The following is a 27,203-nucleotide window of genomic DNA, read 5'->3' on the forward strand; positions in this document are numbered from 1 at the left end:
TTGTTTTTTTTTCAAGGATTGACAGTCATTTTCTGTTCTTTTGCACTTGGTGGTTTTGTTTCAACTCCTGGTGAAAATAAAGTCCTCTAGCAGAACATACACAGCTGAAATGCTTACTAACAAGAAAGACTTTGACTTAATATTAATTTCCTTTTTCACTTTGCATTCACTTGCCCCAGTCTTGTCAGAAAAGAAAAAAAAAACACACATTTCCTCATATCTCAAGAATTTGCTGACTTGCAGACACATATTGTTAGTTTCTGTTTTAAATTAAACATAACGAGAACAGAAAACTATCATATGGCTGAAGGATAAAACAAACTTGGCACGCATTGTAACATTCAAACACAGATAAATCATCTATGAGAGATATTTGATTCTGAGTAGAGTGTGTATGTGAGAAAGAGGAGAGAAAATGTGTCTTTAAGGAAGGAATTAATTTGGCATTTACACGTTTGCTTGTTTTCTTGCACACAAGAGTGATCTTTGAACTGTCAGCTAGGAGCCTCCAGGCACCATGAGCTCACCGCTGTACATCTGACTTGTGCTTCAGTGATCAAAACTAAGTGTCAGTATGAAAGTGATGCAGATGAAAACATATTTAGCAAAGTAAGTCAGGTGGCCTGTGGAGGTGAAGAGGTTGGGGGATGCTGGTGGGGAGTGATCATCAAGACGATGTTCTCTGAATAGCCAAGGGAGAAAAATAAAATAAAAAACGATGCCGGTCATATTTATTCACACCTCCACACAATGGAGAAACGGCACACGGGCATTCTGCTGCATGGTAAGGGATTAAAGAGATTGTGAAAAGCCTTGAAATTACTTGACTTTTTTTGTTTCATCTAAAAAAATTAAAGTTACATCCTTTGTGTAATTGTATTCATTTGGGAGAAAAAAATAATCAGAAATATCTGTTTTTGCAAGAATCGCTGCTGCCTCTGAAATTCCATTTGAACATAAGCCTCACAAAAGTATTTTTAATTTATACATTTTTAAGTTTTTTAATACTTTCTAGCAACTTCAAATGAACAATCCATGACTTTCTGTGGGAATAAATAATATGTGACACTAGTGCCATCATCACATCAAGGATAAGGGCTAAAAATGTCCAAAGCCAGCTATATTCATCAAAACTATTAGCTGTTAGCAGTAAGCAACCAGGTCTTATTAGGAAAAAGACTTGTGTCCTACAATCGAAAACGTAAACGTGTAGAGTTTTCTTCTTACTGTAACTTTGTAGTTTGTCAAGATTGAACTTCTCAGCAATGAAAGAAAAAGTGCATCAGTGTGATCGCCTCTCATGTCAGTTCTTACAGCCTAATTCATAATTGCTGTGTGGGGTGCACAATGAGTTTTTCAACTTCTGCTTCTTTTCTGAATGATCTTTGTACAAACTAGTGCTTTATCATCCCCTAAGAGGCTGAAAGTGTGGTTGTTTGGTTGAGGAACACATATTATGAACAGGAGTGAAAGATTTTCTTAGGTCTAAGCGGCTCATACACAAGTACTCATATACATATACAAGTCAAATTTGCAAGTACTTTGGAAGACGTATAATTCTGTGGGCCTGTTTTTCTCTAAAAGACCTTAAAAATCTCCTTGGAGGACATTATGAAGTGCTACAAAATAAAGTGCAAATTTGATGGTACTACCTTAAACAGAAAATTTAAGGTCTTAGTTCTTTCAAAAAGGTTTTAGTACAGAACATATGGTCAAATCATTACATAAAGGAATTTTTTCCATGGAAATCTCAGTTCTCAGACCTACATTCTAAAGAAAAAAAGGAGTGCACCAATACATTGCCCCTGATTTACTTCATTTTGGAAGACTAGCAATTGACCAATACTTACATCGATCCATCCATCCATTTTCTTACGCGCTTAACCCATTGGGTCAGGAGGGGCGCTGGTGCCTATCTCCAGTCAACAGGCGAGGGGCGGGATACACCATGGACAGGTCACCAGTTCATCACAGGGCCAATACTTACATGTCAAACCATTCTTATCTACCTGTGCCGATACCTTCTTTTTGTCAAAAAAAAAATACAATTTCAAAATTGTGGTGTTTCTATTAAATAAGAAAAACGTTAAGTTTGTTCACTTGTCATTAAAAAAACGTCATCATCCTCCTACCACTTTTTGTCGTCCTCTTCTTTGTGGTTTACGCCAGATGTTGATCACCAGATCAACAACACCAGATCAACAACCAGATGTCACGTAACTTGTGTTATGTGACAAAAGTATTTCCATTGCAGTTTTGTGACCTAAAACAAATTTTGATAAGGCCAAAAAAACACCTACCATAGTGCCAAGACGTTTTTGGCCAAAAATGGTACAATTTATTTTCCAATTTAGCATGTTTCCACGAAGCAAACATATTATTGTAATGTTAAATTGCCCAATTATGTGGTCAATGGAATTGCAGCTTGTAGGCAGTTAAAAAGCTGCCTTGTAGGCTTTGTAGGGGCCTACAAGCAGCACCTACAAGCAGTTAACTAAAGTATCTAAGTTGTTTCCAACTTAGTCATTTCAACTATTCAGACTAAAAAAAGCTGTCCATACAAAAATTGTATCGGCCAAAATCTGAATCGGCATGTCAGATTCATATTTGACATGCTGACATGTCAGGTTTCTTAGAGATCAGTGACCAGCTGCAATCAGTGCATCCCTAATAATTCAAACAGGAATCATCTCTGTGATTCTCCAATCTTGTAAATGCTATGTGTAGTATTACAACAGCTCTGGCAGATTTCTATTATTTGCTGCTCTTTGAGGTCTAAACTGCAGTAAAGTCAAATCTAAGCATTCATTGTTGCATCAATAAACCCACAGGGTTCCGGCCCTTCATTGTCAAACTGAATGTCTGTGTTTTGACAAATCGCTTGAGGACGATATTGACTCACTAACTCCATCACACAGTGTCGCAAAAGCAAGGTGAGCCTTGATGGCAGCAAAAGGCAGGAAGCAACCCGAATTTGAAGGCTCCATGAAACATAAGAAAAGACATAATGCAAGAGCCGGCAGCATCGCTGCCTCGCGCCGACTGTCAGAGATTAAAGAAGATGTCAGTGGCAGTTTAACACGAGATTAAGTGAAGAAGGCAGTCTTGGTCTGAATATTTTCGTAGCATCTTTAGATCTGTCATAAAAAAAAGAGCAGGTGATTCTCCCCACACCCCATCTGTTCACGGAAGCAAATTACCCATGCGGACTTTCAAAATGCTCAAATTACCAGGAAAGCTGTGCTGGAATAAAGTGAGCTACAAAACATTCCCCCATTAAGTGCCGCATGATGCTAATTTAGATCCATGCACAACCAATAATCCTTTCTCGTTTTAATTTTGGCAACGCATATATCACGCAAGTATCAGAAGCGTCCTGGCTCTCTTTTGATGATGCGTGCTCAGTTCTAATCAAACTCCATGGGAGGAAGAATGAAATATTATTAAGTATGATTATTCTAAGCAAGGCTCTGAGAAGAACGTCTGTGTTATAATCCTGGGATTTGAATAATCAGGTTGAAGATAATGGGGCTGGGCCGATCCTGGGCGTAAATAGAGAACATCCACTCATCCTCCCTGCACTGAACTTAATGAACTTTTAATTTATGCGGTTTTGCGTGAGTCCCTTTGTCATGCAACAGAAACAAGCTTTTCTGCAAGACAGGGGCCCCTGGTTTTTCCTTCCCTGACTGACTTCAGATTAGTTTACAGCAGGCCCTAAGTACCATGTACTTAGTTTCATGTGTCATATAAAAATCTGCCCAGGCACAACGACGCCTGCAACTAAAACCTTTAAGTGCATCCACAGGAATCACTCACGGGGCTTTGCACTTCCGTCTTAAGGAAGACAGAGAAATTCAATCACAGCTCGACTTGACACACTGAAGACAAGGTATGTGTTCCTCCTGCTTCCAGTTGTTGCTAGGAACATGCCGAGAGAGGCGGGAGGCGGGGAGGTGTGTTTGTCTAAATAACGTCCCTGATACGACCCAGAGCCCGAGTCACTTTATCTGTCAGGCGGTGTTGTTTCCATGTCAATGAATGCATGATGCATAGATGGCGATATACCCCAGTGATCGGGGTCATCTTTATTCGCTGATTTGCTTATTTAAATCAAATGCCTGATCTGTATATGACACCAATTCCCAATCCAGAGCTGCAATGGCTTTGCAAAGAGGGAGGTAAAAAGGGAGGGGTATCTTCACAAAGCACTTGGCCCACTTTACTTCCCAACAACCATCAGTAACAACAGCTCAGGGACTGTAACACAGCAGTCTGTTAAGGAGATAAATAATCAGATTTGGCAGCGCTTCCCATCTCTCTCTCTCATGCCTTTCATTTGTCTTACACAAGGAAAAAAAAGCTAATTAAATCATTTAGGGTAAAGCTTGCAGTGGTACCAGAAGGAGGGAAGAATCCAGGAAAGATCTGGAACATTAAAGAGGGAGTGAACCGGAGGGGGAAGAATATAAACCTGACACTGCTGTATTGACAGGGCCCTCTATCTGACTTCAACCTGGCGGGTTGAGTCCGTCAGATGGGAGGCCGTAGATCTTGACTTATCTATGGCCCAAATTGTCCATTCAAAGTAAGTGGGCATGAAAACAACTGGCCTCCAGCTGTCGGAATCGTCTTAGTACATCCTCTTCTTTCCCCCTGGAAGCTTTTGCACCTTGTCAGAGTCTATGTGGACATCCTGGTCCTCTAAAGGAAGCTGAAGGCAATGAAAGGTTAAACCTCACTGCTTTCGTCATTAGAGTATTTTTGAACAAAGATGCTTTAAAATAAGAGAATAGAGGATTACTATTTAATGTTTCATGGTGTGGAATTTGATTGAATTTCAACATTTGGAGGAAAAAAGAGAAATGAACAGAATTTGGGGGAAAACAATTACCTGTAATGAGGGTGTAATGAGTTCTTGCAATATTGAAATGTTGAAATGTTTCTCGTCAAAACAAAGTCTGGTCTAATGGAGGGTCATCTAGTCAGTCTGACACTCTGTTCCATGTGGGAACTCTTCCTTTAACTTTCCCTTCATCATTGTTTTAAGCAAAGGTGTAAAAAAGTAAACATTGAAATTTGATAGTTTTCTTTAATGTAATTTCCAAGTTTCAGAGTCTTATTTTGAAGTAAGAGAGGAATGTTCTTGAGTTGCCCTGTTGTGTAGTTAGCAAAGCCTTTTGGAAAAACCTCCACTTCTTTTGAATTGTTTGTGTGGCAGCATTTTTTGGTACAAAAAAGTGCTATTTTTTAACACTCTAGCTCAAAACCAAATTTACAGTAGACTTCCAATATTCTCGGGGTTAGGGTCTGCCGCCTCCGGTAAATAGCTGAAGTAGTGAAATACTTCACAGCACTTTTAAAAATGCTTATAACTACCTATTTTAATAGCTAACAGGTGTTTGTTTTCGTTACTACAGGGTAGTCCACCTTACTTAGACTAATCAAACTTGGGCTCTGTAAAACCTTTACTCTGTTTTGGAAAACCAAATAAGTTTTCTCTAAAACTTTGTTTAAACTTTCTCACGAACTCAATATATTGGGCTGTATAAGCTATATAAGTAAATTAATAAAAATTTAAATAACAACACTAAATTTTTATTTGCCACCTTTCAGATTAACTTTAACATTAGTTTGATTTTTGAGTCTCCTGCTAAGAACATAAAAATAAATGCTCAGTATTTAACATTTCAAAAGTGATCCAATTTAGTTGAAAACCCTGATTTAATCTGATCCTATACCACCAAAACCATAGTTCCTACATTAAGAATGGAACTATTCTTAATGTAGGAACTAAATTAAGAATAGTTCTTAGATGTCAGTGGCAGTTTGAAACATACACAAACTGCCACTGTTTGTCAAGCCTTCTGTTTCTATTCGAAACACAATGTTTCGAATAGAAACATTCTTCATCTTTCTTCATCTTTCCAAACAGATTAAAGGTAAAGCTCACAAACTGCACATTTAGATATTTGAGAAGACTTAAGTATTAAAAACATTGAAGTGTAACAAGAAAACAGTAAAACATCCTTGTACCAAACTATGGAATCAGAAGCTACCTCAGCGTTTTGTTGCTTTCTGATTTGTGAAACATTGTAGTATTAAAACTTGACTTGAGTGAACACATTTTCAAGATGAATGTTCTTCACTAAATATTCAGGATGTTATAATACCTGCTATTTGGTCTGTAAGGATTACATTTTTAATTGGTACGTCGGTTTGAGCGCTATTAATATCAACCTGTTGTAGTTGATCTGTTATGTTGCTACCACAGGTCAACTACAAAACCCTGAAAAAACAGCGGTTAATTATGTCTTTCTTCTGGTTGGATTGTAATGACAGGAGCCCCTGTGTACGCTGCACTCTTCTCCGATTACAGTAATGTACTGTAGCTCATTTCATATAAATTCTGGTATATTATCACTATTTAGGCAGCCGCAGTTCAAAAAGTCTCTTCTACCACCAGCCAATCACAGCACTTTGTGCTCTCTGATTCCTTGCACACTTTGCATTTTAATATTTTGTTAATACAGAATTAACAAACAAGCCTCTCTCTCAAAGAATGGAAAAATAATTGATCTTTTTAAATTAAAAACAGCATCACCTGCACCAGGCCGCACATTTCCTTGTTAAAAACTCATTATAATTGGTTGTCTGCCATCTATTTATCAGTTGTATCAAGACAGAAGTCTTAATGTGAATGCATAATTCATAATTGAATAAAGAAAATCAGATTTTTGAAAGAGGGTGAAAAAAATTTCACTAACTGGGTTTATGAATGCTCGACTGCTTCCTAATTGCTACACAATTATTGCATGTAATGAACAATGTGAACTCTTAAGTAAGTAATTATAACCCAAGGAAACCTGAGCTGACCTCTAAAATTTCCTCCTTGACGTACAGCTTTGCGAACACTGACCCAAATGATGCTTTAATTTAAATGCGTGTTTAATCCCGCCAAATAAGCAAATCTTTCCACTTTTATTTTATCTGCCGATTTGTTTTTAGATCTTTTTTTTTTTTAAACCATGCCACATGAATCATGTTCCAAAAGCTAATCCACCAAAGTGGTTCAGCACAAATTGGGCATTATTTCTTATTGAATACATGCATATCAATGAGGTAGGGTTATTCTCATGTGGGGAACACAACAGTTTGTTGTGCCATGAATCTCCTTATCTTCTCCTTCTGTCTTAAAGCACGGGCTCATGCTGGAGAAGAAGCAGCAGCAGTGTGCTTCTGGCTCACTTGCCATCCACCAGAAGCACAGGTGGCAGCAATGTAGGCCAGTCCCCCAGGCTCTTGTATTTGAAAGTTGTGTGTCTTGTGTCCATATGGCCGCCTGTCCCCCCTTTCTAGCAGACACCGCTGCTTCTCCTCTCAGTTCTGATCGTGGTTAGCTGTGGTTCCGCACCTCTGCGCCATATGGTAGATGTTGTAATGTTTGTTTTTCAGCGACATTCCCACTATTTAGACTGATAGTACCAATCTATCCCAGTAGACCTATTCTTGTCAGCCCCCCCAGGTGTCATGAATTGGGTCGGGAGATAAATTGGTTCCAGGTGGGGATGTTTACATCTTCCCTGCCTTGTGGAAGGGTCCGGATTGTGTCTCAGGCCTCCGCCAGGTGGGGGGGTCTTGGATGTGACACAGCAGGGAAAAGACCGTCCCGATTAAAGAGAATTGCAATGTGGTTCAGTGATTCTGAATCACTATGTATTGATCCAGTCAGGCTCACACAATGAGTGTCACCCTGTTTTAAAGCAGGGAAGAGTAATGATCGCACAGGTAAGCTGATTCTGGCAAAGGCCAAAGTTCACAGATGAAGTAGAAGTCAATTCTTTTTCAGTGAAAACAAGACAGAGTACACACAGAGAAGATTTGGATTAACAAGAGAAACTGTCATCTTTGACATTTTGTCTTTTTTTTTCTCAACCTCTGAGTGAAAAGAAATTGAGATTGTTTTCCTTTTTTTTCAATCAGAAGTTTCTGTCTTGCAGGTCGGTGCTGGAGGAGCCATCCCCCCACAGTCACCCTCTCTACGGCCATGGCGTCTGCAAGTGGCCCGGGTGCGAGGCTGTTTTTGATGATTTCCAGTCATTCCTCAAGTAAGTAAAGCGCCGCGGTCAGAGGTATGTTTTCTGTCTCAGTTTGTTTGTCTTTTTTTTAGGGAGTGGGGGGGTCGATTACATGTTTTGTGACCCCTGGCTACGCAGATGCACTGCAGGTGCAGCCGGTTGTTATTCCTCAGTCTGTGTTAGCCTGCTCTTGAAAAGGGCAATGCAGTGGGGACTCCTTCTGGGAACTGCATGGGCCTCTAATTCCTGTGATAAGTGCAGTTCCCATGGTGACCAGGGGCCATTTTTCCCAAACAAACAACGGTGGGATGTTTATCTGTGGCAGCTTGCGCTCAGGGAGCCCTGCCTGTTTGCCCTTGTCACCGGTCAGAGGGAGTGCTTTCCAAATTTTTCTTTTAGTTTGCCCTTTGTTTGGCTCATGAATCTCCTGCCTTCCATCTGTGCCTTAAGTTTTCTTTCTGTTTTTTTTTTCACAATACCAAACCAGGGTTTGCCTGGGGCTTAGCAGGTCCTGGCGCTGAGGCGGTCCAGAAGTGGGCCGCAGTGTCTTTGTATTAGAAGATGTTAAGTTGACAGGAAATGTAAAAATATTACTGGATAATTATGCTACTGGAAGATATTGCAGACAAGAGTCTTTTAAACAACAAATCAAAAAAATACAATTTAAACACGGACCACAGATATGGAAATGTAACATTTGTTTAATGAGAATATCAATGCTGTTATCTATGCTGTTTCAGCATAGATAAATTAAAAAATTTTAAATGGTTTAACATTAAAATTTAAGATTTTAAGGAGCTGGCAAGTTTGCTTTGTAAAAGTTCAAAAAACAATCTTCATAGTTGGATTGTTTTGTTACCATAGCAACCATTTTACGCTGTCAGTTTAACTTTTGAGTTTGAGCTCTGTTTGCTCACAAATACATCTCAGCAAATTACAGTTATTACTGATTGCTTTTAAGATTGGCCAATTAAACAACGCTCCCATGTCTCAGATTTCACTAAATCCATGGTGAAATGCTGTTGGTGGTGCTGATGCTCTTAGCAGCAAAAGGGGCTCATACATCAAATTCTGCTCAAGGCCTCACAACCCTGGACTTGCCCTGCATGATGAGCTAAATCTGTACTGTACTGTACACCTCTGCCAGATACAGAGGGACAAATGGAGAGATTTAATTTATATGGTTTTAGTAGCTCTTCCAATTTGTGTCTGTTGAGTTTTTAATAAGGGCCACAGAGACTGTTTAGGTTGCTCGAGCTTTTTTGTGTGATCTCCACGTGCCGCAACTCTACCTGACTGTAAGTACACAAAGCATTTGATATGACGCCTTTTGATGCATCGTGTTGCTGCAAAAATGACAAAACTAATGATAAAACAATAAAAACCAGTGTGCTGAAGGACTACGAGGCGAACGCGAAAGCTCCTCCACTGGCTGAACCACCAGCTCACTAACGCACTGTCTAACCGGAAACACATATATAAACTTTTATCAAGACACAGAGACATGCGCTAGGCAGCATGTGAGATGTAAACGCACACACCACATAATTCCTTGTTCACAAAGTCATTCTCACTGCACTCTCAATATGCTTAAATTAAAACAATTTAATTTACGACTGTTTGTGTGATTGTTTTTCTCGTGTCTCTCCTTTCTACTAAAGAGAGAAAGTCATTGATTCAGTCTGGTGTATTGGTCTCAACTAGTCCCTTTTTTGAAAGACAATTTTATTTACAGAGTTTCTATTTTATTTATTGTTTCTGGTGTTTTTGCTTTATTTATTTTGGATATTTAAAATGTCTTCTATTGCCAGAGTTAAATGTTTGTTAGAAATGTTGATCCTTCTTCAAGAGAAGAGCAACAAGCATTATTATGTCATTTCCATTGTAGTACTTGAAAATGGTCTCAAAACAAAAACAGTGTTGTTTATTGCATACTATCGCATATTACATTTGCTGGACAATTTATTGTCCTTAATTTGTTAACATGACACGCCTGCCTATATAACTAATCCTTTCTTTAAGCAATTATACAGCACTTTGTGTTGGCATATTGCATATAATCCCCCCGAAAAATACACTAAACTTGTACACACAGAGCTATAGTCGAATCTGTTAGCATCTTTGCAATCTGTACTGTAGATGTTAGGCTTAACAGAGTTATGCGACTCTGTCAAGCCTAACATGCCTGCCTAGTTCCTGGTTTACTGATCAACCTGGTAACCCAATACACAACAGTTACATGGTTACAGCACAGGGTGAAAACATCTGCACCAGTGGCAGCAGATCAATGGCTCGCTGTCACCTGGTATTAGTTGCGCTTTAAGCAAAACATGACATGATTCTGTTATCCAAAAACAAACTGTCAGCTCATAGAGAAAGTTTTTTCGGGTGGCAAAAAAAATGCTTGAACTTCCTCAACATCTTGAATCTTCTTTTAATCGTTTTCATAAATCCTCTTTGAACCTCCTTATCACGTCAGAATGTACAATCGCCTCAGTTCCTGTCTCAGGGAAAAATCTGTCTGCTATGTGTTCTTACTTTCATTTAATAAACATCCTGCAATACATAGTTATTAAAGCATGTGCTCATATTTTCCCACAAAGACAGGCACACTTAAAATCAGGGAGTGTCGGTTTAAATCTATCAGTATTTATTGTATTCTGACATTGCCTCACCCTTTGTTTATAGAACTAAGGGAGAATTAAAGTTGGTGTGCCCGGCAGAGCTCTGCCTGAAAAAAAAACTCTTAAGTGCACTCAGCTCTTGTTTTTACAAGTGTTTTTATCATGGCAACATCTTGTTTACTTTAGTTGCCTGCTCAAACTGCTTGGAACATGTTAAGAAAACATTTGGGAGGAGAGTCTCCACAAAGCTGCCTTTGTTCGGCAGTATGAGTGGCTCACCAAGGTGTTAACGCTCAAAACCTTAAGCACTTCCACATGAAACCTGGCAACCGACACCTCTGCAGGCCTCTGACACAAAAAAAAGGATTCCAAATCAAAAACAAAAAAAGGAGTACATCAGACTTTCTAATGCTGCTTCAGAAGTCTCTCAAGGTTGGAAGTCCGACCGGAGAGAGACCACGGCGGCGCAGAGTCAGCGGAACGCTGTGGAGATGGAAAGATGAGGAGGAGCTCCTAACGTGGAGCAGATTTCAGTGCGCACGCCAACAGCAACAACCAACACTGGAACCGAATGTTGTTTTAAACAGCATGTGTATTTGTTTTATCTGTGAAGAAAAACATGACATACCTATGCTGACTATCTTGATAAAAATGAAAGCTCTAAATCCGTCCACACCCCCAGCCCTCTATGTTCCAGGTGGGAGGGGATGGGGATCCGAACCCAGTGGGGTTTATGTTGAAGGTCAAGACCCCTTTTCTCTTTAACGTCCAGTTAGAGGTCAGAGAAACACTACAGTGCCCTCTAGTGATGTGAACCACATAAAAACTTCCCAATTCAAAACCTTTGAGCTTTTTCAGCCTAACATCTCTTTGAAAAAAAATCTAAATAAACCCAGATCAAAACAAAAACTTTTAAAAAACATTTTAAAAAGGAAATTCTGATGCATTTAAAATCTAATACCTCTGTATACTTGTGTGCATGTAATTTAAGTCCCAGCCAGTCAGCAGTAAGGAAGATAAAAACATTCTTCAGAGATGGCTTCAAACCCGACGCTCTGGCTCATATGAGAGAGAGGAGAGAGACAGATTTTTTGATTTTTAATTCATTTTTCAGTAAGTACGTATCACAGCCTATGTAACAGAAAATAGAACAAAAATCAAAAAAGTATACTACACCATAGAATAAATCACATTAACATCCATCCAAAAATTAGTTCTCCTTTTATCACACTACAAATTACTTCTCTATAACTCCAGATGTGACAGTGTATCTAAGTCTGAGACTGATCTATAAAAATTAAATTCAAGCAATAGCCTAGACTTCACCATGTTAACAAATAAAGAAACCACATCAATATTCAACTCTTTCTCCACCTCTCTTTCTGCTTATGTACATGGCCGTTTTAGCCTATCTAATAAAAGTTTATCAATTGACATTTACTCTTTCACTGCATGTAAATTTAAAACCACAAATAAATATATGGTTAGTGAAAGCTTCCGCACATCTGTTAGAGATCGTTCTCAAAAGCACGAAAAGAGATGACAGATGAACACAGTCAGAAAAACAATGAAACAGTGTTTCTCTCTGTTCATAGAATGGACATTTTTCCTCCACAGCAGGATTAATAACAGAAAATAAAGAGTTTACAGCTACAATACCAAGAAGGATTATCCATTGTGAATCTGCATGTTTTTTTTCATTGGAGGAGGCTTATATAAAGATTTCCATTCAGGTTTGATTTCAGGTGTTAACAAGAGATGAATTCTCCATACTGTCACTGCATCGATTCAATTTGTTTTGATTGAGAGTTTTTACAATCAGTCTATAGATAATTTTTCCAGAAACTCCTTCTATGGAGATTCCTTTACTGTCTACCAAATTCAATAAACGACCAGAGCAGTTCTTTATCCCAGGAAACAGTCTGATGGATGGAAAAGAGTCCAGGTGATTTGGTAACATAGTACTTTCATAATAATCAGCCAAAAGGGAACACTATAGATACTGAAAACCTGTGGAATCCATCAGAAAGAGAGACAAATCCAGACCCATGCCACCAAATCTTCAAAGAATGCAGTATGATATACTCCTCCACACCAGATCTGTGGATCCTGTGAGCAGTTTCTGAATAAACTGAAAACGAAAAGCAGCATCTTTGCTGGCCAAATGGACCAGGCCTTGTCCACCATCTTCTCTCGGCAGAAAGAGAATACTTTGAGGAATCCAGTGAAGTTTATCCCAAAAAACGTCCACCAGAACCCTTTGAATATTTGATAAAAGAGAAACTGGAGGATCAACACATGCCGGTGCCACATGGCGGCAGAAACTAGATTATTAATGACAAGATGTACAGTATATGACATTTTAGGTAAAATCCACTTCCATTTCAAAAGTCTTCCCTTCACATTATCCAATACATTTTCCCAATCTTTTTGCACAACAGTTTCATTACCTAAAAACACGCCTAAATATTTTAACTCACTTTTTTTCCACACTAGGCCTCCAGGCAGACTGAGTTGATCCCCCAACCGACTTCCAACAGTTATAGCCTCACTTTTTCTCCAGTTTATTTTTGCAGAAGAAATACAGCCAAAAAACTACTGGATCAGACTGGAACAACCAAAACTAAACTTAAGATCAAGTAACAGAAATGTGTTCAAAACACCTTGCAGAAAATGTAGAAAAAGACCCAAAAATCCACTCACTCTGACACTCCCGTCTTGAGCTCCATTCACTCCGCAATTCACTCAGAGATAGAGAGAGAAGGGGAAAAAAGTCAGGCTGTGTGAATATCTGGTTAACTTGTTTTATTGTGACAATCTACATTAGGCTCCGTCATCCTGCCAGAGAGCTTTTAAAAGTGGCTTCATTTGAATTCCAGAAAGTGACACATGCCAACGTTCACAGCCTCCCTCGATGTCACCCCTCCCTCATCCCCTCTGCTCCCCGTGTCCATGCACTCCTCTCAAGGCTGCATTAGGGGCCATTTGAATATTTCATTTCCTATTAATTATGCACTGTGACTCTCCATGTCATTAGAAGAAATAAAGTGGAATGTAACAAAGGATGAAAAGAAGCGGGGCACATGTCTCGTACGAGCCGAGAGATTCCAAAGCTGCTCACGTAGGCCAAACTCCCCCCAGCCCCTTCATTGATGATTCAGACTGGGGGCTGGTTAAATTGAAGTTGAAATGTCTTTACCTATTATTTTCCTCTTTGACATATAGTAAGATGTCCTGAAATGTTTACTGGTTTCATTTTCCAACCCACTTAATTAAATTGGCTCTTATATGATTCAAACAAATGGAAGGCCCAGAGAGAAGTCTCTATTAATTTTGACAAATAGGGTTCTCAGTCATGCTTTTTTTTTAATATATATATATACATATTCCTCTTTAATTTTGTCTTTCGCAACAACAATTAATTTCAAGTGATTAATGTGCACCTCAGTCGACCTGAAGCGTGTCTTACGGAAACACAACCCTGAAAACATTTTTGTTCTTCTCAAGGTTGGAAGTAGCCAGGGCTAGATTTACAATGATGTGGGCATATATGAACACGTTTTGCTTTGTTTTTGGTTTTTTTTGCAAAATGTGTTCATTTAAAAATTAAATAAAAAAAAAAAAATAAAAGCCTTTTGGGTGCCCCACAAATTTGGACCTGGGGTTAGGGTTAGGGTTAGCTTACAATAATATAAATCCCAAAATATTAGTGCAAGTCACCTAATTTGGACCTATGAGTTTTATATGAAGTACATTTTTTGCAAAACATTCACTCATGAAATAAATTTTTAAAAACCCCAGGAGTGCCCCCAAAAAGTGGGCCCTGGGTTACTGCCCCTGTGTTTATATTCGTATTGATCCCAAAATATTAATACAACTCACCTAATTTGGGCCTATGAGTTTTTACAATTCTTTGCAAAAAATGCATTCACTTAAAAAATAAATAAAGACCTTTGATGCACCCCCAAAAGTCAAGCTCTGGGTTACTGCCACTGTAAGCTGTTTCTAATGTCCGGTTCAGGTAGTACTTGAAGAATAAGAATAGGAGCCTTCATATTTCCAACTGTGTTCTGATGTCTTTCTTTTTTTTATTTGGACTGTAAATATGGTGTTTATTACGCAAGCGTTGTTGTCTGAACATAAAGTAATGGCACTGAAGCCATCGTTGTGCATTTGCAAGTTGGCGGTGGCTCGTTTTGATTTGCAGCACACAGCAGAAACGGTGTATACATATAAAAACTAAAACACCTTTCTCCCATCTTCCTGCACACACACAGACATGCCTGATGACAGTGACCTACATGGTCACTGCAGATGTGATATAATTTATGATATATATAATATATTGGATCCATTAACGAGCATAATGAAGTAGTGAAATGAAAGGGTATTTGTGAAATCAGTTCAAACATCCTGCTCGGATTATGATTAAATGATTAATGAAATGCCCCTGCATAAGCATTTTCAAACAGTAATTCATGCGGCAACTGATAAAATTCCTCCAATCATATTTCCTTCACTCATGAGCCTTATCTCCACCATTTTATATAAATCAAAAAAAAAGGACGTACCCGAGCAAGCTACTTTAGATTAGTAATAAATGTGCATGAAAAGAGAACGTCTTTCCTGAATAAAATAATTGCACGTAATTATATCCATAATTCAAGCCTGGGACAGATCCCCATCTCCTCGTCCTGTTGTCCTCTACGTTTGGTCCGGCTCTATTTGAATTCCCCTTAATTCTGATGATAAAAATGAACAATGCAAACAGCAAAAAAGGGTGGCAAAGTCAACACAGCAAGGCAGAGTGGAGCAGCAGCAGGAAGGCATGGCGTTAGGGTGCCGGTTCATAATTTAGCAAAGAGAATCCAACCTGAAATTCTTCAATCATTCCCTGTTATCAGTGAGCTGGGAGAGCAGGCATGATCAGCATGAAATATTGACTGTCATTCTTTCACATAAAAAAGTATTCCTTTGTTCTGGAGACATTTTGCAATCACTGTAATATGTGACGCTATTAACATAAATGTTATTACAGGGGCTCCACACTCACTTACCTTATTGATCCAATGACCAGCAATGGGACTGAAGCCACATGAGAGAACATGATAGAACTCTTATTTGTTTGAAAACAGGCAAATACTGACAGATGTTAACATAGCACATCTCCACTTAAAACCCAGAATTATTTAGACAGCTGGCAGATTTATTTTTCTTTTTAAATTTGTTACAGAATTTTTTTTTTTAAAGTGACATCCTTTTACATTGTTTTTTTTTTTTTTTACAATCTCTCAAGATTATAAAGCAATGTGTAAGGAATGTCAATTTTGGCAAAATTGACACTCCTTGGCAAAACGAGTGTCACTTTTGACACTTTTATAAATTTTTATCTGACAATAAAAATTGCTGTTTTATTGTCAGATATAGCATCTTTTTGCATGTTTCCACTGGATTTCAGATTATTTCTTTGATAGTGAGCTCCAAGTCTTCAGATTTGGAAGGCCTCTTTGTCATCACCCTAATTTTTAGCTCATCTCACAGATGGGTGGATTCTGACTGGGTCACTGCAAAAATGTAATATCATTTCTTGGTCAAATTAAAATTTATCAATTTTAGCCTAAATCTGCTAACGGTGTAATCTTTGTTTATAGTAAAATGTAGTTAAATCTAAAGATCTGAATCCTTAGTTTGGGTTTCTGTTTAGTTTTGCTTATTAGTAAGAATATGATTTTGAGTCTTTTAGGCTTCCTTTCTTTTCAGAAAGATAGTGATGTTCATGTGGAACAAGAAGTAGAAAAAGTAAATAAAGCAAGTAGCAGAGCATCGCTGTTGTTTTACTGTTGGTGGCACAAACAAGCCATCTCCTTTATTTCATTGTTTGAGAACATAAGAAAGTAAACAGAAAATTTTATCCTAAAAAGGGTGTAAATAGTTTTGGGCTTAATTGTACCAAGCTCTCGAGGATTGGATAGGAATTATTTGGAAAATGATTGAATTTTGATGCTGGAATTATGATGTTCTGTTCAGCTACGATAAACAATCTTTAAAGAAATGAAAATAAATCTAATCTTTGTATGCATCTTCTCTTTCTGTGGTTTCCAGGCATCTCAACAACGAGCATGCCCTGGACGACAGGAGCACGGCCCAGTGTCGGGTGCAAATGCAGGTCGTCCAGCAACTCGAGCTCCAGGTATTGTCACGTCTCTTGTTTTAATCAAAATATTTACGCTCTGTCTCCTGCTGACACTTCCTCTGTGTCTGCCGAACGCCTTCCACCAGTCTGTCTGACTCGAACCGTGGGTCACCAGCAGAGGAGAGAGGTGGAAGGGGGAGGTGGGGGTGTTCAGTAGAATTAAATGCTTTTGTGCATTTACTAGTAACCAGTCATTAAAAATGTGTTATGTATGCATGACAGCCAGGAAAAGATATATGAATAGCCTGGGGCTAAGTAGAGAAGATAACTGCATTTTAAATTTTACAGGATTTTAAAGTTATTTATGACTTTAACTGTTTGGCACCAACAATATAACACTTGTGAAATGACTTAACTGCATAGTGTGGACAGACAGTCATTGGTTAGTGAGTTAGAGGAACCGAAAAAGTTATTGCTGCTCTTAGTATTACTTTTTTATCTAATATAATGCTGATTTTCCATAAAAATCAATGCAAATATACATACAAAGATAATTGTTTCTCTAATGTCGTCTTTCACTTATAAAACAGAGAATTGATACAACTGGTGTAACAATCTGAATACATGTATTCAGGTATATTTGAATCAGAAATTATGTAAGCTTAGCAGATAAAAGAAACTCATTTGAATAAGTGAAATTCTAGTTTTGAAATTCTAGATTAACAGCATCTTAACATAAAACAAACATAAACACTTCACTATTGGTGAAATAAAAATATTTTTAAGTATCATAAAGATGGAATGGGAACAAGTAACATGTTGTTAACAAGAACCAAAAAGGTTTAAAAGTTCATCTAACTAGTGAGCAACTTCCCAGCATGCTGGCAAATGGGACTTTAGCGTAACAAAACCTTTATCAACTCCACGTATTGCAAAGGTTCTTGTGTTTTACTAAGCTGATACATTTAGACATAATAAAATCTATATTAATATATCAACTTTACCATTTTTGGCTAAACCCCACAAATGTATTTAAAATGGTCAAATGGAATTTGTTACTAAAATAAAGTATCTAATGCTGTCAGATTTCAATCACCATGACATTACTTTTTACAAGATCATATTTTGTTCAAAATGAAAATTTCAATCATTTTAATGACTATCCAAAAATACTTTTACAGTCATTCACTAAAAATCTTACTAATCCTTGTTGAACGTTTTAGCATGTGCAACAGCCTAAAAGCAAATGATGTGTTCTAGACGTTTGGGGCTTTTTTCACTTGCGGTTCACACTTCAGTGACATAATTGCCCCCAAAATGCCTGACAATTGTTAGAAAACAGTTCTGGTTTAGAAGAAGTTAACCTAAAACAATGATATTTCAGTTGCTCATACTTTTCACCATGCCAACATCTTGTTTTTTCTCATCTGCTGGTTCATTATCCAAAAGGGATCGGTGAGGCTTTACCACACACAGGCTTCTTCCGCATGCAGCCTGTCACCATAATTTAAGCTGGCAGCTAAAACTATTTTGACTTTCAGACAGGGAGAAGGGACCTGGGTTTTTAGTAGGAATCAGAATAAAACTCCTTATTTTGTAATGGAGTCTTACTCACAGCTCAAATAAGCATTTTAAGTCAAAGACGATGCAGTTTAAAATGATATCTAAAGATTTGTGTGTGTGTGTTTGTTTATAAAATCGTTGTGCTTTTGTCTTTTCTTCTAATAGCTAGCGAAGGACAAAGAGCGTCTGCAAGCCATGATGACGCATCTTCATGTCAAGTCCACAGAGCCCAAAGCCACCCTGCAGCCGGTGAGCAGCAACCCTGTCATATATCCTCCTCCCACTCCCCATTCCTTTTGTTTGTCTTAATTGGGACACATGTATTCATTAATCCCTTCCTCCATCTTCTTATTTATCTGCTAAATAAAAACAGCTGTTTGTTGAGGGAAGCAGTAAATGTAGTTTGGAGCACATCTGCTGACATCTGAGATTCAATTTGGTGTCTCTGTGATGAACTGGATGTGCAGTATAACACCCCCAACCCCCAACCCCGTCTCAATACCTACCCCCAGAGAAATATACAGAGGGAAAAAAACTGAGAAACGGCACCGAAAAAATTAGTAATGAAGAGATGTTATGTTTTTAGAAAAACAAAAACATGTGAAATCAAAATCTTACCAAGTATTTTCAGTCTAGTTTCTGGTATCTCAGTACACTTGAAATAAGACAAATCAAACTTACAAGTAACTTTTAAGCCACATATAGGAGCTTTAAGTCAATAGTTCCTTAATATTAATAAAAAAAAGTATTAGTTTCACTCGCAGATTATTTCACTTGTAAAATGGGGAAAATGTTTTGTTATAAGTGAAAAAAATATGCCAGTGGGACTAGTACTTTTTAAATTAATATTAACAAATTTGTAATTTAAAATAAGCTCCTATATTTTTGCTGAAAAGTTTCTTGTTAGTTTTGGTTTTTTCCAGAGTATTAAGATACAGTAGAACTAGACCAAAAATACTTAGTAAGTATATTTACTAAGATTTAGTAAGAGTTAGTGTTTTTACAGTGGGGTTAAAAAATGTTAACAAAAATAAGTAAAAAGTTGAGCATGTTTAGCATTTATATCAAATTTCTTATAAATACAAATGGGATGTTTGTAGAAAAGCTCATTGTTTTTTGAAAGCAATAAAAAAGTGGCACAGTTAAAGCATGTTCAGAAAAGACTAGTTCTAGATCAGGGGGGCTTAAGACGTTGATCGACCGGTCGAAGGTTTTGAGTTGATCTCGGCAAGAGGTGACAAACAGAACGCCGCCAGGAGGCTGAGACCAGCCCGTCCTCTTCTGACGCTCTTACTAAAATATTCACTAAGATCCAAAACATTTGTAACTTTATTAAATAATAAAAAAATCAGCAAAATGTGTTCAAAATGACCCAACAAAAATAATAATCATAGTAATTATTGTTTCAACAAGGTGCAATTCTGTGCATTCCATTACCAAAATAAAATTTTTTAAAAAAAAAGGCAATTCAAAGACTGACTCTCTGACTAGCACAGCAAAAGTTTAAATTTAGTTAATCAACCACCGCTGTGTTCAGGGGAGCGTTTATAAATATCAAGCTTGAAAACCTAATATCGTAACGGACCGAATGTTATGTTTTTAATGTAATCTCTGGGTGGCTTGCCCAATTTGCAGGGCGCAGGTGGTTGCCACAGCAATGGGTGTGCTTAAGAGAGAAACAGAGAGAGAGAGAGGGAGAGAGGGAGATGGGGGAGAGAGGAAGAGAGAGAGAAAGTAAAAAGGTATGGGTGGTTTTGAGTTGATTATTTTACCTTATTTTTACCTTTGCTGTGGTGGATTACAGCTGCTGTAATTTCTGAACATTCAATAACAATAAACTTGGACTAATTACCTCATTCATTTGCGAGAATACGTCATTCACAACAAGCATTAAATAGGACAAATATATTTCTTAAAATATTTAACAAACAAATGGCTCCTAACATGACAATTATATGAAATGAAATTGTCTAACATTAAAAAATATATATTTGCTGTTCTCTGGTATCTTGCTTTGAGCACAGAGTCTGAGAGGCTTTTCCTCTATCAAACATGATATTTATTTTTGTCTCTTATTTAGTGGAAATATTGATGTTGATGAGACTTTCTCCAAAATGACAAGCTTTTTCAACCTGTATAGCTCTGCTGTTGAAAATGAAGAGCTGACATTCACAAATGACATTGAAATAAAATCCAGTCCAACATCTGGTTTCAGGTGACACCTCTGGAATCTGCTGTTGGAGGAAAAATATCCCAACTTCAAAAGATGTGGTTTTAACTTAACAGTGCTCTTTGGTTCCTCCTATCAGTCTGAAATTTCTCATATTGAGGTCATCAAACCAAATGGCAGATTTACCATAACTGATTGATACCTGCTGGTCCAAGATTTGCAACCAGCGTCTGACTGAGAAACCTCCCAGTTTCAGAATCTCACTGAGGAAGAAACTGGATTAGGTTTTCTATCACTTTAATATGTCTGCTAAATTGATGTATATTCGCCTATAAAATAAGTCAACATAGTTTCAATTTACAATTTTTATATCTTTGTGTCGTGGTAGATCTCAGTCGGCTGGTGAGAGAAAAAGTAGATCTTGGTCTCAAAAAGTTTGGGCACCCCTGTTCTAGACCGTAGTAATTTCTTCTAGGAAAAAAAAGAATCCTGAAAATATTTAGTTTTAGTTCCATCTCTACATGTACAACATGTAAAACATGTAAATGACAAAAAAGGAACCAGAATATTTTCATTCAGGAAGCAAAAAAACTAAATTTTTACAAACATTCTACTTCTTATTTTCCACCATAAGGTTCTCTTCTCAATCCCTATCCTACAGGGCTAAGGGGCATGTGGCATTTAAGTGTTGGCTCTGTTTTGTCATATTTAAGATGGGGGAAGGGGAGCCTCACTGTCATATTTCAGTCCATATGACAGTTCATTCAGCCAGCCAAATGAGCAGATATAATTTTACTGCGGGGCATAAATGTGAAGTCCCGCTCACAAATGCACGCGAATGGACATAAACATGCAGGAGTCTTGTCCATGTGCCATTTGGATCATTTTTTTAGTCAGTGAGGAGACTATTGACATCCAGAGACCACTCACGCGCGCTTTTGATGCACCTAGTCGACGGTAAGCACTCTGGGGACTCTCACTGACAATAAGCTGTCTGTTTAAGCAGCACCTGTGCGATTGTGTAGATTGGGGCGTCAAACGAGGGCTCTGACACAGGGGGACATTTGTGTACAAAAAGTGGTTGGGGTGGCAGATAGCATCTCAAGTTTGCTACCTCTCGTCTCTCTCTGGGCCCCCGGTAGAATGGGTGTCAGCATTAATGCTCTCGAGGGGGCAAGCTGGGATTTTTTTTTCTTTTTTTCCTCTTTATTATTCAAATAAATAGACTCCTGTTCTCTGGGGCAGCTCTGCCTGCTCTGAGCTGCTGTGATGATGAAAGTGTCTTGTGTTTGGCTGGGTGAGTGGAGGAGGACTTCCACAGGTCAAGGTTGGTGGTCCCATTGAGGCTTCAAGGAGACTGCATCAGAGGAACGTACAGATAGGACGCAGAGTGAAATCATCTCCAGAGATGACCTGAAATAGATCCCTTTTGAAGAATATAGATGAGTCATTCTTGTACATGCTGCTGCAGCTTCTCCTTTGGTGTTAGAAATTTATGTATAAACGATGTTTGAGGAACATCACAGCAAAGCATTTAGATAGAATTTGTAGGAAGAGATCTCACGTTGTCATAACACCACAATATTTCCTGTTAAAGTGAAATCTGTCTTGTCTCGTTGAACACTAGCTTGTAGCTCTACGCTGTTATATGAGGGTATGGGCTTTAAGCATTGTTAGTGACTAGTGCATCACACTAGTCTCTAACATAACAAAGGTATGCTACTACTGGCGGAAATGACGAATAAGACGACAGAAAGTAGTAGGAGGATGATGGTTTTGTAATTTTTAAGACAAAGTGCAGCTGGCTCCACCAGAGCTCTCTCAGCATTGCACAGTTTGTAAAAAGTTGTCATTCCAATGTGTTGAATCCATCCCTCTTCTGCAAAATCGTAGCCTCTCGCAAGTTTAAAAAGCTGTTGCTCCAACACCTGTGTAACATGTAATTTTAGTTGCATTTCATACTTACCAGGAACATCACAATTGTGAAATTGTGTATTATCAACATTTGCGCTTGTTAACAAAGATTTGATATCTTTCTTATTTTGAAGTAAGAAAGCAATTGAGTTCTGAGCTTCTCTGTTGTGTTGACAAAATGAGCTAATAATGACTTCTGAACTGATGACATTTAGTTACATTGAAAAAGCCATTACCACTCTCCAAGGCTTGCTAACTGTTAGCTGATAGATGCTAAAGTTAGCAACTGCTTTGGGCTATTTTGCAGTTTTTCAGTGATTCCTGAGAAGAAAGGCTACAAAGGATGACATTATGTTTGGAGAATCTTCAACAGACTTACATGTATACTTACTTTATTGTCATTACAAAATGCACAATAGTGAAATTGGCAACAGAATTTTGTTGCTTGGCTACTGGAGTACATAGAAAAAATATTGAAAAACTATGTGTGACTATGCATACATACAAGTGCTCTTTGGGCACGTGAATTTTTTTTTTTTAAAATAGGGGGTGTGCTGTGGTGGCGTGGCGGGGGGGGTTAGCATGCCCCACGTTTGGAGGCCTTAGTCGTCGACGCGGACGTCGCGGGTTCGACTCCCGGTCCCGGCGACCTTTCCCGCATGTCTTCCCCGCTCTCCTCGCCCTCTTTCCTGTCTGCCTACTGTCGCAAAAAAAAATAAAATACGAGCCACTAGCGCCGCAAAAACTCTTCGGAGAAAAAAGTGGAAAAAAAAAAAAGATAAATAAAAGCAAGCAAAGCTCAGGATTTTCTTTTGAATTTTGCTACAGTTAACGTCAACTGGAAATTGCCAGTGCTGTAAACAACAATCCTCCACTGTGGAGAGAGAATTGCAGATCCGAACGAGACAGAGTTCATGATAGTTCAATATTCGGAAGTATGAAGTCATCTTTCACAACTTCTCCTTCTGTTTGCTGATTGGTGGAATCCACTTCAATGGAATCAATGGAATACTGAAAGGAGATGAGAATTGCATATGAAGGAAATGGCCACCGTAGCAGAGCATAAATTACAAAAAAAATTTATTTGAGTCCAGGGAGCCATTTAAAAAAAAAAAAAGGAAAAAATTTCTATTGCAAAATTTCTCTTAATAACTGTGACTCTGGGTTCTGTCTGGTCAGATTTGAACCAGATTGTTTACGCAGCCCAAGTATCATGTAACACAGATTAATTAAAGCTTTAATATGTTTGTTAAAACAGAAAGGTGTGATGACAACCCTACAATTGGGAGCATAAAAAACCTATTATACGTAATGGTCAAAGCTGATTTCCTAGTTTTCCCCAAAATATAAGGAAGCGACTCCTCTCAGCAACTGGATATATTTGTGCTCTGCTGGCAAAATGTAACTAATACAGCGTGCTCATAAATTATAACAGGATCAGATTTGGATAAGGGCGGGCAGAAGATGAAAACTAAATGTGCCACATTAGCAATGCATGTTTCTGTGTGTGTATTTGTTTTTGTCTCAGCGTGAGTGGGCGGGTGTCACCAAGCATTTTTGTCAGAAATCTGACCTTTTTCGCCATACATAATTAAGGAGGGACTTTTTGTTTATTTTCTTTAGCAGCTTGCGAGTCAAAGCCAGTATAATTAGATCACCAATTACCATTTAATTAATTTCAGTTTGAAGTCTCATTTTGTCTGGGAACTGGAGTGAGCCCAAATGGTAAGGCAAACAAAGGCAAGGCTATTACCAGCCTGTCGGGCCTATTGTTGGAGCTCTCTGTGTTTATGGCCAGGGAATATGGATGAAACATGAAACAAAGCCCGCTAATCCACAGGAAGAGAAGTCAACATGACAGCCTCCTTCTATTGATAGCATTGTGTCAGAAACACACAAACCCAAGAGTAATTTATTTTCTTCATATTTTTTTCTCTCCAGAATAATATGTTGTCTGCTGCCATTTGCCTGCATGTGTGCAGAGCTGCCAAAATCCCAAATTATTTGAGCAGACTCTTGCCAAAAAAAAGGCAACGTTCGATCTGCGGAATGTAAATAGACATCCTGAGGGTTTGGACATGAAAAGGTGGGGGCAGGAGGGAATTCACAGAACACAGTTGTCACTAATTTTGGAGACAGGAGGAAATAAAATCAGATAAATACTTTTAAGAACAAAGATGTCGCAATTTGTCTAAATCCTGGGAGGCCAGTGTTAATGTCGTGTCATCGAAAAAGATTCTGGTTCTGGTTAGGGATTAGCAATGTAAAGTGTGAAGCAGGGGCGGATCTAATGGAGTTGTCAGGGGGTGGCAGTTGCCACCCCAACTGAGAGCCTTACCACCCCTGTTGCCACCCCAGCTGGCAACTATGAATTCAATAAATAGTCATGGCAAATCGGACATTAAGCGCATGAATCTCTTTTTTTCTGACAACATTGACTGCAATGCAATTTAACCTGACACCTACTGCTAAGTAGCGGCAAGAAGCTGCAACGACAGAAGGCGAGGCAGCAGCATTGATATATATGGATGGATATATATTACTGGATTAGACATTCCATGACTTATTGTGCTCCACACATGCACCATTGTTGTCCATTGAGTCGGGAATATCGCTGGTCAGGGAAATACCACAATCATGGAAAGAATCTGAAAAAAAGGACTCAATGTTTAGCGGTTAATTCAACCTTATGACAGCCATAGATAACAAGGTTCAAGGGTTTCACATTTAACAGGTGAGGAAAAAGTTTTAGTTTAAAGAAAATATTGAAAAAGTAACCAATTTCATTGGTTTGACCAATATGGCGGCGCCCTGTATGGCTGCGGCTGCATGGGCTCTCGACAACTTGCGAGTATTTGAGCAAAATACGCCGCCTAAAACACTACAAACTTTGCATCCACTCAGTAAGTTAGCATATGATCGCCAGCGTCTGCTGGAATTACGATCATCAAGTGATTTTGGACTCATAAATACGACTACTCTGGAGTGTTTACGTGACCTTGGAGTGCTACGGAGGCAAGACCCAGCGGCCCACAGCGCAGCGGACTCGCCTAGCAGCACTAGTCGGAGGAGGAGCAAGCGAAGGCGGTGCGACCGGCAGCGGAAGCGCGGCTGTCGAAGTGGACTAACATCTAAGCTAAACGCTAACCCCCACAGTTCGCCCCTTCCGTCCATCCTCCTCTCCAACGTCCGCTCTCTGGACAACAAAATAGACCATCTGCAACTGGAACTGTCTTCAAAGAGAGAGTTGAGGAACTGCTGCGCTCTCATTCTGACAGAGACATGGCTCAACTCGTCCATACCGGACAACGTTATTAGCCTGGAGGGGCTCGCTACATTCCGCGCAGACAGGAGCAGCGCTCTCAGCGGTAAAACCCGAGGAGGGGGGCTGTGTATTTACATCAACAACAACTGGTGTAAAAATGCCATGACTGTCGCCAGTTACTGCTCCCCGGACATCGAGCTTCTGACTGTTAACTGCAGACCATTCTACCTGCCCAGGGAGTTTACTGTTGTTAGCATCACTGCTGTGTATGTGCCCCCCAGTGCTAACACTAAAGAGGCTATGAGTGTTCTCTACTGGACCATCAGTGAGTTGCAATCCTCACACACAGAGGGCGTTTTCATCATTGCTGGGGATTTTAACCAGGCCAACATGAAGACTGTTCTCCCTCACTTCAACCAGTTTGTGGATTTTCCAACCAGGGGAGTGAATACTCTAGACTTGGCCTACACCAACATCAAAGAAGCATTCAGAGCAGCCCCCCTCCCCCACCTTGGCTCTTCAGACCACCTATCTGTCATGCTAATTCCTGCATACAAGCCCCTGCTGATCAGTACAAAACCTACAGTGAAGCAGGTGATGGTGTGGACTGAGGGGGCCATGGAGGCACTCCAGGACTGTTTTGAGTGCTCTGACTGGGAGATGTTCAAGGCAGCAGCCACTTACAACGACCAGATCAACATCGATGAGTACGCAATGACTGTGTCAGCCTACATCAACAAGTGCACAGAGGACGTCAGCATCACTAAGAACATTATCACCCGGGCCAACCAACAACCCTGGATGACTAAGGAGGTACGGGAAATGCTAAAAGCATGGAACTCAGCCTTCAAGTCTGGCGACAAGGAGGCACTGAGGACAGCGAGAGCTAACTTGAACCGTGCTATCAGGTTAGCAAAGCGAACCCACAGTCAGAAAATACAGGAGTTCTTCCACGACACCAGCAACACCAGGAGTATGTGGCAAGGCATACGGGCGATCACAGATTACAATCCATCCTTCCCCCCAGTGGGCGAAGTTGATGCTGACTTTCTCAATGGACTCAATAACTTTTTTGGGAGGTTCGAGGCACTGAACAGTACTCCGGCAAAGAAAACTGTTCCCCACCAGGAAGAGGAGGCACTCTGCCTGGACACAGCCGATGTGTTGAAGACTCTGAAAAGAGTCAACCCACGGAAGGCCCCAGGCCCCGACAACATACCTGGGCGGGTGTTCAGGGAATGCGCAGGTCAGCTGGCTGGTGTCCTATCAGACATTTTTAACACCTCACTGGACCAAGCCACAGTGCCAGCCTGTCTCAAAACTGCCTCCATCATTCCGGTGCCAAAGAAACCTCAAGTCACCTCTTTCAACGATTACCGGCCTGTGGCACTGACTCCCATCATGATGAAGTGCTTTGAAAGGCTGGTAAAAGAACACATCGTCTCCAGACTCCCCT

General features: G+C 39.3%; 1 protein-coding gene and 1 long non-coding RNA gene across 10 annotated transcripts in view; one reads left to right on the forward strand and one right to left on the reverse strand.

The window, feature by feature from the left end:
• foxp1b (forkhead box P1b) overlaps window positions 1-27,203 on the forward strand; it is a 309,660-nt gene that overhangs the window by 257,630 nt on the left and 24,827 nt on the right. For all 9 annotated transcript variants that reach the window (XM_032548975.1, XM_032548971.1, XM_032548974.1 and 6 more), the window contains 3 exons: window positions 8,001-8,108; window positions 16,805-16,892; window positions 18,564-18,647. In XM_032548975.1, the coding sequence (XP_032404866.1) occupies window positions 8,001-8,108; window positions 16,805-16,892; window positions 18,564-18,647 (280 nt within the window). The remainder of the gene's footprint in view (window positions 1-8,000; window positions 8,109-16,804; window positions 16,893-18,563; window positions 18,648-27,203) is intronic.
• LOC116710137 (uncharacterized) lies at window positions 731-26,182 on the reverse strand. Its single transcript, XR_004337044.1, has 3 exons — window positions 25,279-26,182; window positions 11,331-11,339; window positions 731-741 (listed from the first exon to the last, which is right to left on the reverse strand). It is a non-coding gene; the product is annotated as an uncharacterized LOC116710137 (long non-coding RNA).

The sequence above is a fragment of the Xiphophorus hellerii genome, chromosome 20 (genome assembly GCF_003331165.1).
Source record: "Xiphophorus hellerii strain 12219 chromosome 20, Xiphophorus_hellerii-4.1, whole genome shotgun sequence".
In the NCBI taxonomy this organism is placed as follows: domain Eukaryota; kingdom Metazoa; phylum Chordata; class Actinopteri; order Cyprinodontiformes; family Poeciliidae; genus Xiphophorus; species Xiphophorus hellerii.